This window comes from Atheta coriaria, unplaced genomic scaffold (genome assembly GCF_025399875.1).
Source record: "Atheta coriaria isolate IRGN ID8LTWV9N9 unplaced genomic scaffold, Caltech_Dcor_3.1 hic_scaffold_3_pilon, whole genome shotgun sequence".
Lineage (NCBI taxonomy): Eukaryota > Metazoa > Arthropoda > Insecta > Coleoptera > Staphylinidae > Dalotia > Dalotia coriaria.
The window spans coordinates 10,870,143-10,887,974 of record NW_027045445.1 but is presented as its reverse complement, the minus strand read 5'-3'; the positions used below and the strand labels follow the sequence as shown (position 1 = coordinate 10,887,974).

The 17,832-nt window shown below is 32.9% G+C and overlaps 3 protein-coding genes and 1 long non-coding RNA gene across 5 annotated transcripts; 2 read left to right on the top strand and 2 right to left on the bottom strand.

Annotated features, from left to right (window-relative positions):
• The first annotated feature begins 659 nt into the window (after nucleotides 1–659).
• Nucleotides 660–5,482, top strand: LOC135789868 (chaoptin-like). 2 transcript variants are annotated; one of them, XM_065299936.1, is made up of 4 exons: nucleotides 660–3,127; nucleotides 3,182–3,257; nucleotides 3,327–3,539; nucleotides 5,426–5,482. In XM_065299936.1, exon 1 carries the CDS (start codon nucleotides 1,152–1,154, stop codon nucleotides 2,961–2,963), a length of 1,812 nt encoding a protein of 603 aa, XP_065156008.1. In that variant the 5' UTR covers nucleotides 660–1,151; the 3' UTR covers nucleotides 2,964–3,127; nucleotides 3,182–3,257; nucleotides 3,327–3,539; nucleotides 5,426–5,482. The 2 variants fall into 2 exon arrangements, with proteins under 2 accessions (XP_065156008.1, XP_065156007.1); XM_065299935.1 differs by lacking the exon at nucleotides 5,426–5,482 and having other exon boundaries at nucleotides 3,327–3,917.
• LOC135789874 (uncharacterized) lies at nucleotides 4,519–5,869 on the bottom strand. The gene is made up of 2 exons (XR_010547673.1): nucleotides 5,764–5,869; nucleotides 4,519–5,708 (listed from the first exon to the last, which is right to left on the bottom strand). It is a non-coding gene; the product is annotated as an uncharacterized lncRNA (long non-coding RNA).
• A 4,432-nt stretch (nucleotides 5,870–10,301) lies between these two features.
• Nucleotides 10,302–12,729, top strand: LOC135789869 (protein artichoke-like). Its single transcript, XM_065299937.1, has 3 exons — nucleotides 10,302–11,749; nucleotides 11,804–11,885; nucleotides 11,955–12,729. Exon 1 carries the CDS (start codon nucleotides 10,442–10,444, stop codon nucleotides 11,582–11,584), a length of 1,143 nt encoding a protein of 380 aa, XP_065156009.1. The 5' UTR covers nucleotides 10,302–10,441; the 3' UTR covers nucleotides 11,585–11,749; nucleotides 11,804–11,885; nucleotides 11,955–12,729.
• LOC135789871 (ankyrin repeat domain-containing protein 29) lies at nucleotides 12,648–17,403 on the bottom strand. Its single transcript, XM_065299939.1, is given in 9 exon segments — nucleotides 12,648–13,279; nucleotides 13,333–13,428; nucleotides 13,488–13,685; nucleotides 14,001–14,099; nucleotides 14,167–14,244; nucleotides 14,246–14,266; nucleotides 14,522–14,620; nucleotides 16,187–16,297; nucleotides 17,082–17,403. Coding segments are annotated over 9 exon segments (906 nt in total). The 5' UTR covers nucleotides 17,094–17,403; the 3' UTR covers nucleotides 12,648–13,087.
• Nucleotides 17,404–17,832: the final 429 nt, after the last annotated feature.

The window sequence follows — 17,832 nt, the reverse complement described above, 5'->3', positions numbered from 1 at the left end:
ATCAAAAGAAAGAGAAAAGATTTGACTTTGTATGACAAAATCTTTTCCTGGGTGTTTCGACTGAAATTAATTTTAACTATAAAACGGATCCTGGCTTTTGACACAATAGTCAATTAAGTATCACGTGGCTAAGCGGGACATTTGGTTTAACAACGTTTTGCCTCGTGATGTTTTGTATTTGAACTTTTGTATTTTAAATCTTCGAAATTCGGTCGCTCACTATTCCTTGAAATGTAAGGTTATAAATGCTGTGCCACGCGCCGCGCTGACACGAGTGACTAACCTATTTTAGCCACGGTTGCCGTCCGTCAAAGTACCACTTTATGTATCTTAAAACCGTGGAAAAACTGGCGCTTTAAAGGCGGAAGTAGTGACAAAAATACGTATTTTAGAGAAGCGCTTTAGGACACTTCTTGGTGGTTCAGAGGACCGGAAAGGTAGAGCCTCTGCGATTACAATATAACGATAAAATATCTCTAATTTTCTTCAGAATAAAAATGGAAATTTAATAGATATCAGTTAGTTCCTTTAAAATTATATCTAAATACAATAAAGGGGACAGAAAAAAAAAACAACAAAATAATAATAAATAGTATGTATAATAATAATAAATTTTTGCATTGCCTTTTGTTTTCGGTAAAATATTTTAAACACTATTTTGTAAATGTGAAATACAGTTTAACTGTTGATAACTTGAATCATATCATTTTGTATGGTCGGCTATGGTTGGTGTGCTGAGTTGACAAGACGCCTCTTCTATGCGATAGTGCACACGCATACATATTATCATTGCGTGCTGACATGGTCAAATATAATAAATAATCTCCAGTAAATATTAAGCTTTGCTATGCACAAGCAGTCGATTAATTCACTTCAGTATATTGTGAGCGTTTAAGGTTGAACAGTTCTTAGTGTTTAAGTTGTGTGGTTAAAATGGCTACTTTATGGACAATTGTTCAAGTGATATTGTTCATTATTGCTCACACAAATGGATATTGTAATGATACATACGAGCAACGTAGTGAATACAATTTCAATCGCTACTATTGCTATTATTGCAATGTTACCCAAAAAAAAATGGCGAATGGACTGTTGAAGGATTAGATTCAAATTTGTACGGTGTCAGTTATAATAGAATAATTATAATATCAATGCAGAATCTTAAATTTAGCGACTTTACATTGCAAACTGTCATCACAGATGACATAGCTTTTTATTTTGGTATCGTTGAGCTGATTATTGAGGATTCGCAAATTGACAGAATTGTAAACTTTGCTTTTCCTAAACAAAAATCATCTAGATATGGTACACGTGATGTTAATTATCGCTTCGTAAGTTTTAAAAACAATAATATATCAACAATTGAAGAAAATGCCTTCAATAATTTAGAAAGTGTTACAAAATTTTCATTTTCAAATAATATTGTCGGAAATAAAATAGGAACTATTACTTCGCTTAGTAAACTGGTTAGTGTAACGAGTTTAGATTTATCAAACAATAACTTAACAAGCATTTCAAATGAGTTGTTTACTGCTAATATAAATATTCAATATTTGAATTTGTCTAATAGCCAGATAAAACACATTGTTCCCAATGCATTTATATATCTTTCGAAATTAGAAGTTCTCGATTTGTCAATGAATATGTTATTAAATGTACACCAAAACAATTTACTAAATTTAAAGGATATCAGTTATATCTTTCACAATTTATCAGCACTACATACATTAATTTTATTTGGTAATAATATATCAAATTTTGATAATGCATTAGGTTATCTTCCGTCATTGGAAGAACTCGATTTATCACATCAAAATTTAAACAGTATATCAAACGAATTGTTTCCAGAAATCAGTGCTTTAAGGAAATTGAACATGTCTAACAATATAATAAGTAAAATAACTCCAAATGCATTTAAGAATTTGAAAGAGCTGATGATTTTAGATTTGTCAAATAATAAATTAAATGTATTGAATCCAATATCATTACAAGATTCACAAAATCCAAATACACCTAAGTACATTTTTGATAATCTTCAAAAATTACACACCATAATTTTATTTGTTAATAATATATCAAATTTTGATAATGCATTAGGTTATCTTCCATCATTGCACAAACTCGATTTAACATATCAAAATTTAAGCAGTATATCGAACAAAATGTTTCCGGAAATCAGTGCAATAAAATACCTAAATATATCAAACAATAAAATCAATCAAATATATCCGAATACATTTGTAAATATGCAAAATTTAGAACATTTAGATTTGTCACACAACCAAATAAAAAACATGCACATTGCATCTTTGCATGGGTTACTTGTTTTACAATCCTTAAATCTAAGTTATAATCATTATACGGTTGATAAATATTTAATATTTAATACACCTAAATTATCATTCTTGGATATCAGTTACAATAATTTAAGTGACATTGATGAAACATTATTTAAAGGATCGCATTTGAGCTCAATTAATATCGATGGTATGCAACTGAGTTGTACAAGATTAGTCGAAATAGTTAAATATTTTAAAACATTAAATATTAATTGTGTTGCTGGAAAAGAACAAAATCGTTTACATCTATTTGGAATGCATTGTAATCATTCCGATGTAATAGAATCCACTACAATGCAAAACATTATCGAATCTACCAACATACCAAATTCTGATATTCAATTGTCTAATAATAAAATACTATCAGAAGTATTAAACGTACTAAAACATATCAATAATAAAAATTTGAATGCAAATCTTACTCAAGTAGTTACTCAAGTTCACGATGTGCAAGAGAAATCTGACAAAACTACTCATGTTTTATTTATATTACTTATTTTACTTATTTTAATGCTTTGTCTTATACTTGTATTTCTTCCTTATATCTGGCGCAAATTTGATAGAACAAATCAGTATGTACCAACTGAAAATCTAATCACTGATTTTGAATTATCTAATAGATAATTTGCTTATAACTAAACAAAACTATCAAATCAATATTGTAATGTAAAATATCATTAAGTTTACAATTGTAATAATTAGTTGTTAGTTATTGTATAAGTATATCTATTACTATGTATACATACCCAAAACAAACTGCCAATGGACATTTGGTCATCTTTAATATGGTAATAATTAGCTTTTAATAAATGCGTAATATTTACAATAATTTTCTTTTACAGTCAGAATACTGCCATTACCACCGAGGACATCAATATCAATCATCATTAGCGAATCTTCAAAAGATTTCACTAAATGGTAAAACATTTTCTTATTAATTAAAATATTGTTTTTATAAGCATTAGTTTCCTCTTCGTTAAATTTTAGGGATTGACGGAAATTCTAGGAGATTTTCTACAACAACTTTCGCTGTTTGTCAGCTTCCAGACAATTCATCTATATTTACATTCAGAAATATATCAAATCGCTTCGCAACGCGTCGCATTCCTGGAATTCTCGGTATCTCCGATGTCGTCGCTGGTCCCATGCCACGACGTTGCTTTGGAGTTGTTATCATAAGCACCGCTGCCTGAAGACAAGGTGAATCAAAGTTGACTTTGGCTTCTTATTGGGATATATTCGTACATTACAAAGAGAGTTTCTACAATGTGCATACCTGATTAATCGGATTGACTATTTGATGACATTTCGAAATGAAATTTTTCTCGCTCTGCCAAATCAGTTGCGCCCACGCCTGGTGCTCGCCGGCGACGACTTTGAATCGTTCGACTAACCCGGTGTACTACACAAGTTTCATGCGATATTTGGCGCAAGTTTTATTTCCAGACGATTTTAAATTCAAGTTATTCTCTTTTAATGATTTTGCGATTAATTGCGCAAGAGTTTCGGATTCTTTAAATACATCTTTTAATTTCTTACTTATTCCTAAAATGTAAACACTTTAATAAATGTAGCCTACATTTTATCCTCCTACAATTTTTATCTACATTTTTGGGGTGGTAGTTAGATTTACAAAAAAAAAAAACAGAGAGTGGTCAGTGAGTCTTGAATCACAACCCCGACAACACTAGTTCTACAAAAGTTTTTTCTCGAAGTTTTGTGCGTAGACGATTTGGCACCCGTGATTTTCAAAACTGCAGTCACTAAATAATCAACAACTGCTTCTATAAAGGTACATCGTTAACATTTCTTATTATATTACAATTTTCACAAAACATATTTGAGCAACAGTAATTATTTTGGCTCTCAAAATGAGCAACGAAGCCAATTGCAAGATATAATAGTCAATAATTTATGCTTTTTTTTAAATTCATGCAGTATCTATTTTAATATTATATATTTATCCGGCGCGAAAAAGCGAAAACTGAAATTATAAAAGGAAAAAAGAAATGATCTTCAAAAAAAATTCCTTGTCATCATATTTAATACGACCATCATTAAATCAGGATAATCCTCCCCAAAGCACATCATTATTTCTCAATAATTGTGGATTCCACACCTGATATTACACATGTCGACCAACTAACATTTGTTCTGCAATATGTGGACAAAACTGGTATAGTAAGAGAAAGATTTTTTGAATTTATTAAATTTCTTGGACATGATTCTTCAACGTTAGAAGAAATTGTACTTAGAAAGTTACATGATTATGGCTTAGATATCACAAACTGTAGGGGCCAATCTTATGATAACGCTGCTAACATGTCTGGCAAGTACTGTGGATTACAGGCACGCATAAAACAACATTCCAAATCAGCTGAATTCATACCATGTAGAAGTCATTCTTTAAATTTGGCTGGGAATACTGCAGCGGAGTCTTGTTCTGGAGCATTGCAGTATTATATGTTTTTGCAAAATATATACCTATACCTTCTTTCTTTGCTGCATCTACAAGACGGTGGAATATTGGAAATTACTCGAAGGGGCGATGTCTATATCAATGTTCTTAACGATTTTAAAATTTTCTTTGAGTTAAAATTAAGTCGTGTTGAGACTAATAATTGTGTAGAGCGATTATTATCTAAGTATGAAAAAGATATTGAGCCAGAATATTTCACTGATGAGTTAACTCATTTTCTAAAATACATACAAGAAGAAAATATTAGAGATCCACATGAAATGTATGCAACATTAAGTAATGGTCTAAAATCAACTTTTCCAAATATACACACAATACTGCAAATTTTTTTGACCTTGCCCGTTTCTAATGCAAGTGGAGAAAGGACATTATCAGTTTTAAAACGAGTCAATAACTATCTGCGCAATAGTCTTTCACAAGAGCACTTAAATGACCTGGCATTAATGTTCATAGAAAATGAATGAGTTTTTTAAAAAACTAGAGTACGACAAAATTATTGAAATCTTTGCCCAAGAGAAGGCAAGAAAAGTAAATTTGTAATTTGTATTTAAATTTGTATTGTCTTTTATTTTATTGTGGTATTATTAGAATATATTTTTAAATTTAGGATTTAGGGGCCCCAAACCTGATTTGCGCCTAGGGCCTCACTGAAGCATAATCCGCCACTGAATGTAGGTATATTTTTGAATGAAATTGTTTTGGTTGGAAAACCTTTTGAACTTGCAGATTTCCTGTAGGCAGCTTCGCATTTTTTGTATTTTCTTCTAGTTCGTCTATGCGGCTTCTGATAACCTCGAAATTTTCAAAGGTGTTCTCTTGTTCTTCCATTTCCAGCTTGGTGTCACGGTTTTTACTCTTCTTTGATTTAACTTTATCATTTTTGCTAATTTCTTACATCAGGTGAAGACTAAGTAAATGTTCATTTATTAAAGAAATGTTTTTTACCTGTTGCAGATCATCGTATCGATTTTTCGGCATTTCTGTGTGGTTCACTCACACCAGGTGTGTCACATAGGTATCGTTCCACCTCCTACATTCAACCGCAACTGAGGTACCACTCCATAACTGTTAAACAAACACCTGAGGTAAGTCAGTCAACACTGATAAAGCGATAACAAGTCAAGGACTTTTAATATGATAAAAAAAATTAAATTAAGAGAAAGGAAAGTAGGTTACATTATTGGTTATGTTGCCAAATATTGGTGAATTGTCATTATTTAATTAACAAACATACAATTTATATGACTTCTCGAATAATGACATTTAATTATATTCGGATTTATATGTATTTCTATTCAGATTAGATGTTTTATATCCTACCTTCTTTTCTGATCCTTAACACCTCATTGGAGTGCGCATTTTGCTTTTTTTGTAATACTAACAACGTTCCATGGTAAATCAAGAAATCCCAAATTGTAAACTTTTTTTATCACATAAACAGCTTTCTAGAATCGATAAATTGTTTGTCTGTAGCTTTTGTAATTTGCGGGGAAATCGCATCGGATAATTATTTTTCAGTAGGTAACTTCAAAATACGAATTTTAAAATTTGCTATTTTATTTTAATTTTCTTTATTTTATTGTGCAATCAACTCCATTTTTGCATTTAGATCATCTTTAGTAGATTTCGAGATAATGGGAAATAAACTATCGTTGGAAGTTGACTTTCCACTTAAATACATGTACCTACAGAGCAATTCTTAACTACTATTAAGTAGAAGATGGTATGGTCGAAAGTAGCAGCCCAGAAAATAAACAATCTACCAAAATAAGGAACATGGCACCTGAACCAATAAGTATGCAGACAATATTAGAGGAAATGAGGAATATGAATGAGAAAATGAACCAAAGACTTGATAAGAACAAGGACGAAATGAAACAATGTATGTACGAAGGTTTCGAACAACAAAGGCAGGAAATAAACGTCCTCAAACAGGAAATAAAAGAAATAAAGGAAATCAACAAGATGAAAGAGGAAGAATGGAAAAACGAAAAGGAACAAATAATGGAACACGTAGCCAAGCTGGAAAACCAAATAGAATACCTAGAGAAGAAAGAAAAAAGGAATAACATAGTTATAAAAAATATGCAGATCAAGAATGGCAACGTGAAGGAAGAAGTTGGAAAATTCATTAAAGAGTACATAGGGGTAGACGCTAATATAACCGAGGCGGAGAGGATTAATTATAGAACAATAAAAGCTAAGATACAGGATGCAGAGCAGAAGGAGATAATAATGAAGGCCAAGAGCAAGCTAAAGGACACAAAAATATTTATAGAGAGTGAGCTCACCAGAAATGAAATGAGCATTCAAAAACAGTTATATGAAAGGGCTAAAGATGAGAGAGAGAAAGGAGCGACAGTTAAAATAGGATACAAAAGATTATCCATAAATGGAAGAATGATAAAATGGGAAGAAATGCAACAACAGAGGGCCAATCCAAAAAACCAAATAGCAGGAACACAATAAACAAGACAACAAATCGTAGAGGATGGAGACGACGCAAGGAAATAATAACAATTGGAACATGGAACATACGAACGCTATTACAAGTAGGAAAGATGAACGAAGTGGCAGATCAAGCAATAAAGAACAAAATAGACATAACAGCTCTACAAGAGGTCAGATGGAAAGGAGAAGGTGAAGTTACCAACCAAAATTATACACTATTCTACTCCGGAGGAAATAAGCAAGGAAAAATGGAGTCGGTTTCATCGTGACAAACAAATTCAGAAAACATATCATAGAACATAAAGCACATAGCGATAGGATATCATATATACGAATAAAAATGGCAACATACAACGTAACATTAGTAAATGTTTATGCCCCACCCGAAACCACCAATAACGAAGAGAAAGAGCAATGGTACGAAAAATTAGAAGAGGTATATGAACAAATCAACAACCGAGACACAATAATAATAGCAGGGGACTACAATGCGCAAGTAGGTAAAGAGGAGTGCAACAGTAAGGTTGCAGGAAAATTTACAATTCACGAGAAAACCAACGATAATGGAACAAGACTTTGTAACTTTGCAGCAAGCAATGGATTCATTATCGCCAGCACAAAATTCAACCATAAGCATGAAGATAAAGTAACATGGAACGCCCCAGGAGGAAGATATAGTACTCAAATCGATCACATTTTAATAAGAGAAGATAGACAAAGCCTAATAGAAGATGTATATACAGAGAAGGCGGCAAATGTGGAAACAGACCACTTCATGGTGGTGGCGAAAGTACGTATAAAGAAAACAAACCAAAACAAGAAGCAAAGTAAGAAAGCTAGATGGAGTATAGACAAACTGAAACAAGAGGAGGTACGAGCCAAATATGAAGAGGAAATGGAAAAAGAACTTGAAAGTCAGGAAAGTGGCATGGAAGTAAGGGAGAAATGGATGAAACTTAAAGCATGTCTAAACAAAACAGCGCAAAACGTATTGGGTACGGAACAGAAGCAGAAGCAGACACAATGGTGGAATGAGAAATGCAAGGAATTAGTAAGAAGAAAAACCGAAGCAAGAGACAAATATATGAAGACTGGAGATGACAATGACAAAGAGAACTATAGGAAGGCGAGGAATGAAGCAAACCACGGAATAAGGGAGGTGAAGAATCAATGGATGAACCATAAGTTACAAACCGCTGAAAATCAGATGAAGAACAATAATACCAGAAAATTCTACCAAGACATTAAGAAAATGAATACCATAAAAAGCACCAGGCAAACTACAAAGATGAAGAACAAGCACGGAAAACAGCAGAAACCGAGGAAGAAGAAAAGCAAATATGGGAAGAATACTTCAAGACAATCCTGACTGAAGACAAGACTCAAAGAAGAAATCTGGGAGTGGGACAAGAAGAAGAAAGGTGTGAAAGAAATGAGCAAATATCAATAGCCGAGCAAGATATAAAAGAAATAATAAAGAAACTGAAGAATGGGAAGACACCTGGACCCGATGGAATAAACAATGAACTAATAAAGTATGGAGGAAATCGAGTGGTCAAAGAAATACACGAGTTAATAAATCAGATATGGGATATGGAACATGTACCGGAAGAATGGGGTATAGGAGCAATATATCCAATTCACAAAAAGGAGATAAACAGATATGTGACAACTATAGGGCATCACCCTGCTCAACTCCACATACAAGATGCTGACCACAACCATACACAACAAACTAATGGAAAACATCACAATACCTGAATATCAAAATGGGTTTGCGAAAGGAAAATCTACCATAGATGCTATACACATGATGAAACAGATTCTACAAAACAACTGAGCATAACCAGAAAGTGATAATCATCTTCATAGATTTTAAAAAGCCTTTGACTCAATAAACCGACAACAACTAATGGGAATTATACACTCGCTCGAGATACCAACAAAGGTAAAGGCAATGATCAACGTTGTCACTGAGAAAACAACAACATCAGTAATTACGAGAAGCGGACAGACAAGGGAATTCGAAACAAATATAGGGATAAGGCAAGGAGACATACTATCAGCAACATTGTTCACAATAGTAATCGAGCACATACTCAGAAATATACAAAGAAAAGGAACATTAAGAAACAAACCACTACAAATAATTGCATATGCTGATGACATTACAGTGATAGCCAAACAAAAGTATCTGCTTGAAGAAACAATGAGGGAAATTATGGAAGAAGGAAGAAAAATTGGACTATACATAAATACGGAAAAGACAAAGGTTATGATCACAGGAGACGATGAAACAAGTTCAATTAAGATAGGAAACCATATGTACGAGTGCGTAAAACATTTAAATACCTAGGAGTCACCATCAACAAGAAAGGTACAAACACCGACGAAATAGCGGAGAAAATTCAAGCTGCACATAGAGCCTACTATGTCAATAGAAAGTCACTAACAAACAAGACGCTGAGAAGAAAAACAAAACTGGGGATATATAAGACTATTATAAGACCAATTCTGATGTATGCAGCAGAAACACTCACGTTAACAAAACAAGATCGAAACAAAATAGAAATTGCAGAACGAGCAATATTAAGAAAACTTACAGGACCGAACAAAATGGATGATGGCACAATTAGAAGAAAAACCAACCAGGAATTGGAAGATGTAATGGAAGGTGAAAATATCATAAGAAAAATCAAGAAACAGAGACTAAGATGGGCCGGCCATATCATGAGGATGGATCCAGACACAATACTAAGGCAATTAACTGATTGGCAACCAACATCCAACAGGAAGAGAGGAAGACCTCGAGAAAACTGGTTACAGCAAGTCGAAGACGATCTAAAACACCTAGGAATAACGGAGTGGAAAAAGAAAGCAAGAAACAGAAGAAAATGGAGAGAAATTATAAAGCAAATATAGAATACGGTTGATCCGCCGAATAAGGATCTATAAATCTTGAAATTAAGATGGCAATGCCCACGAATGGGCGGGAATGCCTAATATATATATGAGTTTAGATTTATCAAACAATAACTTAACAAGCATTTCAAATGAGTTGTTTACTGCTAATATAAATATTCAATATTTGAATTTGTCTAATAGCCAGATAAAACACATTGTTCCCAATGCATTTATATATCTTTCGAAATTAGAAGTTCTCGATTTGTCAATGAATATGTTATTAAATGTACACCAAAACAATTTACTAAATTTAAAGGATACCAGTTATATCTTTCACAATTTATCAGCACTACATACATTAATTTTATTTGTTAATAATATATCAAATTTTGATAATGCATTAGGTTATCTTCCATCATTGCACAAACTCGATTTATCACATCAAAATTTAAGCAGTATATCGAACAAAATGTTTCCGGAAATCAGTGCAATAAAATACCTAAATATATCAAACAATCAAATCAATCAAATATATCCGAATACATTTGTAAATATGCAAAATTTAGAACATTTAGATTTGTCACACAACCAAATAAAAAACATGCACATTGCATCTTTGCATGGGTTACTTGTTTTACAATCCTTAAATCTAAGTTATAATCATTATACGGTTGATAAATATTTAATATTTAATACACCTAAATTATCATTCTTGGATATCAGTTACAATAATTTAAGTGACATTGATGAAACATTATTTAAAGGATCGCATTTGAGCTCAATTAATATCGATGGAATGCCACTAAGTTGCATAAGATTAGTCGAAATAGTCAAATATTTTAAAACATTAAATATTAATTGTGTTGCTGGAAAAGAAAAAAATCGTTTACATCTATTTGGAATGCATTGTAATCATTCCGATGTAATAGAATCCACTACAATGCAAAACGTTATCGAATCTACCAACATACCAAATTCTGATATTCAATTGTCTAATAATAAGATTCTAGCAGAAATGTTAAACGTATTAAATCGTAACAATGATATAAACTTAAATGCAAATCTTACTCAAGGAGTTAATATTCAGTTGTCTAATAATAATAATATACTATCAGAAGTGTTAAACGTATTAAAACATATCAATGATAAAAACGTAAATGCTAATCCTACTCAAGAAGTTAATATTCAATTGTTTAATATTAGTAATATATTATCAAAAATGTTAGATTCTACTCAAGTTCACGATATGCAGGAAAAATCAGATATAACTACACATATTCTGTTAATATTACTTATTATGTGTCTTATATTTATGTTTATTTTCTACATCTGGCGTACATATTTTGTTAATTCCAATCAATATGTGCCAACTGAAAATCTGATCACTGACTTTGAATTATCTAATAGATAATTTGCTTATAACTAAACAAAACTATCAAATCAATATTGTAATGTAAAATATCATTAAGTTTATAATTGTAATAATTAGTTATAAGTTATTGTATAAGTATATCTATTACTATGTATACAAACCCCAAAACAAACTGCCAATGGGCATTTGGTCATCTTTAATATGGTAATAATTAGCTTTTAATAAATGCGTAATATTTACAATAATTTTCTTTTACAGTCAGAATACTGTCATTACCACCGAGGACATCAATATCAATCATCATTAGCGAATCTTCAAAAGATTTCACTGATATATAATGGTAATACATTTTATTCTTAATTAAAATATTATTTTTATAAGCATTAGTTTCATCTTGGTTAAATTTTAGGGATTGACGGCAATTTTAGGAGATTTTCTACAACAACTTTCGATGTTTGTCAGCTTCCAGACAATTCATCTATATTCACATTCAGAATTATATCAAATCGCTTCGCAACGCGTCGCATTCCTGGAATTCCCGGTACCTCCGATGTCGTCGCTGGTCCCATGCCACAACGTTGCTTTGGAGTTGTTATCATAAGCATCGCTGCCTGAAGACAAGGTGAATTAAAGTCGACTTTGACTTCCTATTGGGCTATACTCGTACATGACAAAGAAAGTTTCTACAATGTTCATACCTGAAAATCTTTCAGATGTTCATTAAAATAGAAATCAAAAGTTGCAGATTTCTAAAAGTACTAAAATAGAATTTGTTAAAAAATCGCATCTGCTATGAAATAACAATAATGAAAGTAATGAAATAACAGCAATTCGGAGTTTCTGATACTATAAGAAACATATAAATACTGTTTTCTATCGTTTTACAAACCTTGCTCTATTAGTAATAACTTTTGGTAGGCATTCCAAGCTACCTATTCAAGGAGGTTTATAAAGTCAAACTTTAGAATGTAAAGCGTGTCATCTTCTACCATAGAAAAACAAGAAACGATAATTTATTAATTTCTGGCTAATGATAAATATCTGTTTCATATCAAAGAAATTTGTTTGTTTAAATTCATAAATAATATTATATAAATGCATATAAGTATTATAAGGTAATATATTATATATTAGAATCAACAATGTGACGTCATAAACTATAAATAAACGTCGTTTTCATAGTCTTTACAATAGTAATTAAGTACTATTTACAATATACTTACAATGCAGAAACGCAACAACAAAATATAATTCAATTTACAGTAACACGTAATTGTAAGTTTTAAGCAAGTGTTTGGCACTTCTCAGTCAGTCAATCAACTTATATTCTTTAACAATAAACAATTTTCTTATCTTAAATACAAACACGATATGATTCTTAATCCAACGTGATTTCTAGCCGCTTGTAGATGCACAAGAGGCACCATGTAGGACACACTCGTCGCCATCTTGAATACAATCAGAATTCTTACGATTATCATCGCCAGCAATCAATAAATTCGAATTAACGCGGATAAATGATCCTAGTTCCTTGCGGCGGTGTCATTTTGGTGTGCGTCGCACACAGTTCTTCAAATAATCAGAAACCGCCGCGTGTTTGTTATTCAGTGCTAACTCTGCAGGCTGAAAACCTTCCTGATTCTTCAGAAAAGGATCAGCTCCAGCAGCAACGAGTTGTTTGCACACTGGTAGGCAACCCACAAGCGCCGCAGCATGAAGAGCACTTTCACCATTCTACAAAAATGAAAAAATTGTAAAAAATGAACATTTAATCATTCATGACTTACTGGCAGGAGTCCAAGCGATGGTCGATACTTTAACAAAGCGCCGACCACTTGAGAATGTCCTTTGTGGGCTGCCTTGAAGAGAGGCGTAGCTCCATCCTGGGAAACAAATGTTGTGTTATCAAGTATCTAATTGCTTCAATTTTTAATCGACTTACATGTCTAGCGGAATCAACTCGTGCGCCAGCTTTCAACAGTTGCGAAACGATATGATCGTGACCCATTTGGGCGGCTATCCATAATGGCGTCGCTCCATCAGTACGTCGGGAATCAGGCGCGGCTCCTCGCGCCAACAGGAACAGCAGAATTTTGTAATGCCCATTCTGTGCCGCTATAAATAACGGTGTGGCTCTGTCCTAAAACATTGAGAATCTATAAGTATTCATCAGATGATATTGATTGAATAGATAACTGTACAATATTCAAATGACTTCAATTTGAATTAATTTAAATTTTCAAATATGTTGACTTCAAATTCGTCACATTTAAGTGTAACTAAACTGGTAATTACTTCCTTTCTATGTCTAATGTGATTCCGTTCGCATTTTCGCGAAACTTTCTATTGTTGCGGTTTGACATGGTGAACGCAATTCAATTGTTTATGACTTACGCGGTTCCGTTTCAATGTCTCTAATCTCTAATCGATTTGCACTTGAATGAGTCCTACTCACTTTCATGTGGGCATTCACTTGCGCGCCGCGGTCCACCAGCTCCTTGACGACGTCCATGTGTCCGCATTGGCACGCGACGAAGAGCGGACTTCCGCCGTCCTGCAAACCAACACAACAGCGCTGAGTTAAGAGGAAATATTCAGGTTTCTGGAGCAAGCACACTTACGACGCTCAGCGAGTCGACAGGTGCATCATTCTCAAGCAGCAGTTGCACGATGTCCAAGAATCCGCCCTGCGCGGCAAAAGAATAATGCTGTTGTCCCTGTCTGCGAAACAAAAGGATTTAGTATACTGTACATATCATTATAAACTTTCTTCGCGTCTTGTTTTGTTTTGTCTGAGTGAAACATGCGGCAATTCATTTGTTTTATTGTTTTGTTTTCTCTTTGTGTGTTAGTTATAAATTCAAAGCGTTTTGTTAAAGTTTGCGCTTCGTTTGGCGCCTGCCTGGGTTTTGAAGTGAACGGTTCGTTTCTCGTTTTGTTACGCGTTGAATTTACGCAGGCCTGCTTTGCACGTACCACTCTTCGCGCGGCCGCATCGGAGCCTTGTTCCAGTAACTCTTTGACACATTCGTAATGACCATTAGCGGCGGCCAAGATTAACGGCGTCGTGTTCTCCTAGAATTAAAATAGAAAGATTACAAACACGTAAAAAGAGACTATGAAATGGTTACTAGTAAAAATAAAATAAATAAAACTGCAGGTAAATGCATGAATTACAGGTTGGGGTAATTAGCGCCATTGAGCCTGCGAGTTGAAGAATTACTGCTAATTTGTTGCTATAATTCTTGTCGTACGTTAACAACCGTTTGTTAGCGCTAAATTACAGACACGCAGTTACACACAGAAGTTTAAGAAAAATAATTTTACAAACTTTTTATAATTTTAATAATAATTTTAGAATAATTGCAAATAATTTTCAAAATAAAAATTTCTACTTTTGCCCGCAACTTAAAAAAATAAGAATTGCTAATTATACACTTTAGCACCATCTTGCATTTAATCATTTACCTATAATCTATCTATAATATAAAAATAAATCGCAAAATCTGTTGGTAAGCGCAACAGAGTTCTTTATTTATTATAATGTCTTCTTCTTTATTATAATGTTGGTTTAAGTCCAAATATTGTTTTTACGGTGAGAAAAATTCGAATGATTGCCGGGAAAACCCTAAAGACAGCCCTTTTCTAAAAGATAAAAGTTGGCATTGAGATTGAATCATAGTTATAGTTAAATAGTTGAATCCGAGATGGCGCGCTGAAGTGCATGATTAGCAATTCTTTATATAATTAATTTGTTTAACATAAAATTGCGAATCTTATTGATAGAATTGAGACATACTATGTCTTGAACAAGAGAATAAAAACGAATTACATTTTTATTAAACACTACCGAAACGAAGTCGCGGACAAAAGCTAGTTATGAAATAATTTCCATAGCAAATTTTTACCCCTTATTTAACCCCCTTTAAATCATAATTTTGTACATTTTGGTAGTTATTCTGCTATTCCAAGTGGAGATAAATCCAACAAATCATAAATAAATAAAATCTGTCAAGTCGTTTTTGACTTATAAACGTTGTAACTAACACAACTTTGTTTTATAGACACAGATATAATATAAAAATAATGTTCTAAAAGAATTGATTCAGTTTATTAATTATTTATTTATTTATTTATTTGAAAGGAAATTGCACAAGAATCAACAATTTCCTATAAATATTTATATTTAAGGCGCACGAGTAATTTTAATGGCACATTTAAAATGTACAGTGAACGGAAAAATCTCGATAAACTCTTTTAATTCTCTGCGCTCCGATTGTTGTTTCGGTTGTTGGCCCCCTGAATGCAATTTTATTCACTTGCAACGCATTGCATTTCACTGCTATTCGTGTTTATTTTTTTATCTATTCATTGTGCGTTGCAGAGCGTTTATTCCTGTACTTGGTGCAATGTTCAGTTGCGTTAAAAATGCATTACAAGAATAACTGCATAAAATTAGTTATTGTTTCATAATACATTTATGTCAAAATGTATTCTCGACTAGTAGTTATAAATAATTATTTTTAACAAAAATTGCATTTTTTATATGTATTTTGTAATTTACAATTGCCAATATGATAGAAAATGCTTTAATTTTGTTGTATTATTGATTAAAAGTTATTTTTAGAACTATTCACCAACCTTATCACGGGAATCCACGTGGACTTTCCCGCTGTCGATTATTTTCCTAATTGTGAGAAGATCGCCCTTCATTGCTGCCAAATGCAACTGAATGTCCGATGGAGATTCTTTCTGAAAAAGAAAATTTCAATATATTTTCACATATATAACCTATATTCACGTACATAACCTAAATATTTCACGTGTAAGTACTACCACGCCATCTTTTAATGAATTTAGTCTTTAATATTGCGAATAGCTAATGACTAGCATAGAATAGAACGTGTCTGACCTTTTCCATTCAGTTTAACATTCTCTCTATTTTGTTTTCCACTTGCATTTCACCTTCGAAATGTTACCGTCGACGTTACATCATTTTAATGCAAATGCGAGCTAGTGAACAAACACGGTAACACTCGTTAACATGAAACTGTACTCCAAACTTCATTTAAAACAATTATGAAAAAAACCAATGGGAAAATCATACATTTGAAATTTTATGATGTGCAGTAAAATGTTTGCGTCATATATTTTTAACAACCAAATAAAAATGGAAAAATTAGGAAGTGGATGAATGTCAAATGCGTAATTTCTTGTTAAAAACCTGCGCAAAATCAATATTAACATTTTTTGCATTTTTTGCTTAAAAAATTGATCAATTAACTTGTCCAAAATATAAACAATGTGTTTTTGTTTTGACTCGAGTTTATTTTCGGCGCAATTGTCGCAAATCACAACGCTAAACGTTTTAACTCCAAAATAAACACGTTAAATATGCACAGATAATATTTAAATGTGCTCAGCAACACCACACAAATATTTTTGCTTCACGACAATACCGGCTTTTCAAACCAAACGAGTTTTGTACCAATAAAAATTTAACTAACTGTTTAATATGAATCTATTAATATCTTACCTTCAAAGACATTTTTATTTATATTCTACGCTCAATAACCATATAACTTTCCACGATAATATTAATTATTCACAATTCACAATGTTTACTATTGCAATGTAGAACTATTGCGTTGTTTACTTTGTGTTCACACACCGCTACACGTTTTTCGCACGTTGTGTAATTAATTATCTAACATCTCTCACATCTCGAAGAGCAAACGAGCTCAACATCTCAGTCACGAATGAAATCGTGTTACACTTTTGGCCGGCAGGCCAGCAGGATTCCGCCGCTCTAGGATACGCACACACGCCGCGCCGCGAGCCCGGAGTAAATATTATCGAGCGCGCACGGCGCGGCACTTTCCTGCCGTTTACTACTTTCTGTTGGTGCGCATGCTCCTCTTGCTCCTCCTGCTGCTTCATCATATCTGTACAATATAACATGCAAGAAGTCTAAGAGCGCGCATCACAACCACGCATTCTATCTCTTCTTAGGAGATTTTGTATATGCTTAGCAGCGCAACTTTTGTATCGTTTAGCAATGTGCTGATGTTCTGTGCTATAAAAAGAACATGACCTGATCGAATCACCGAACGCATCGAACAGCAATTAACACACTTATCGATTCCGCATTGTGTGTGGTGTGCGTTTACATGATTTAATTTGATTCGAGTGTGATGATGTGTTTAATTTTAGAACTGGGTTAATGGCGACTAGTACAATGCAACACAATTACAGATAAACGCTTATAAGTGGACATTAAATGTAAT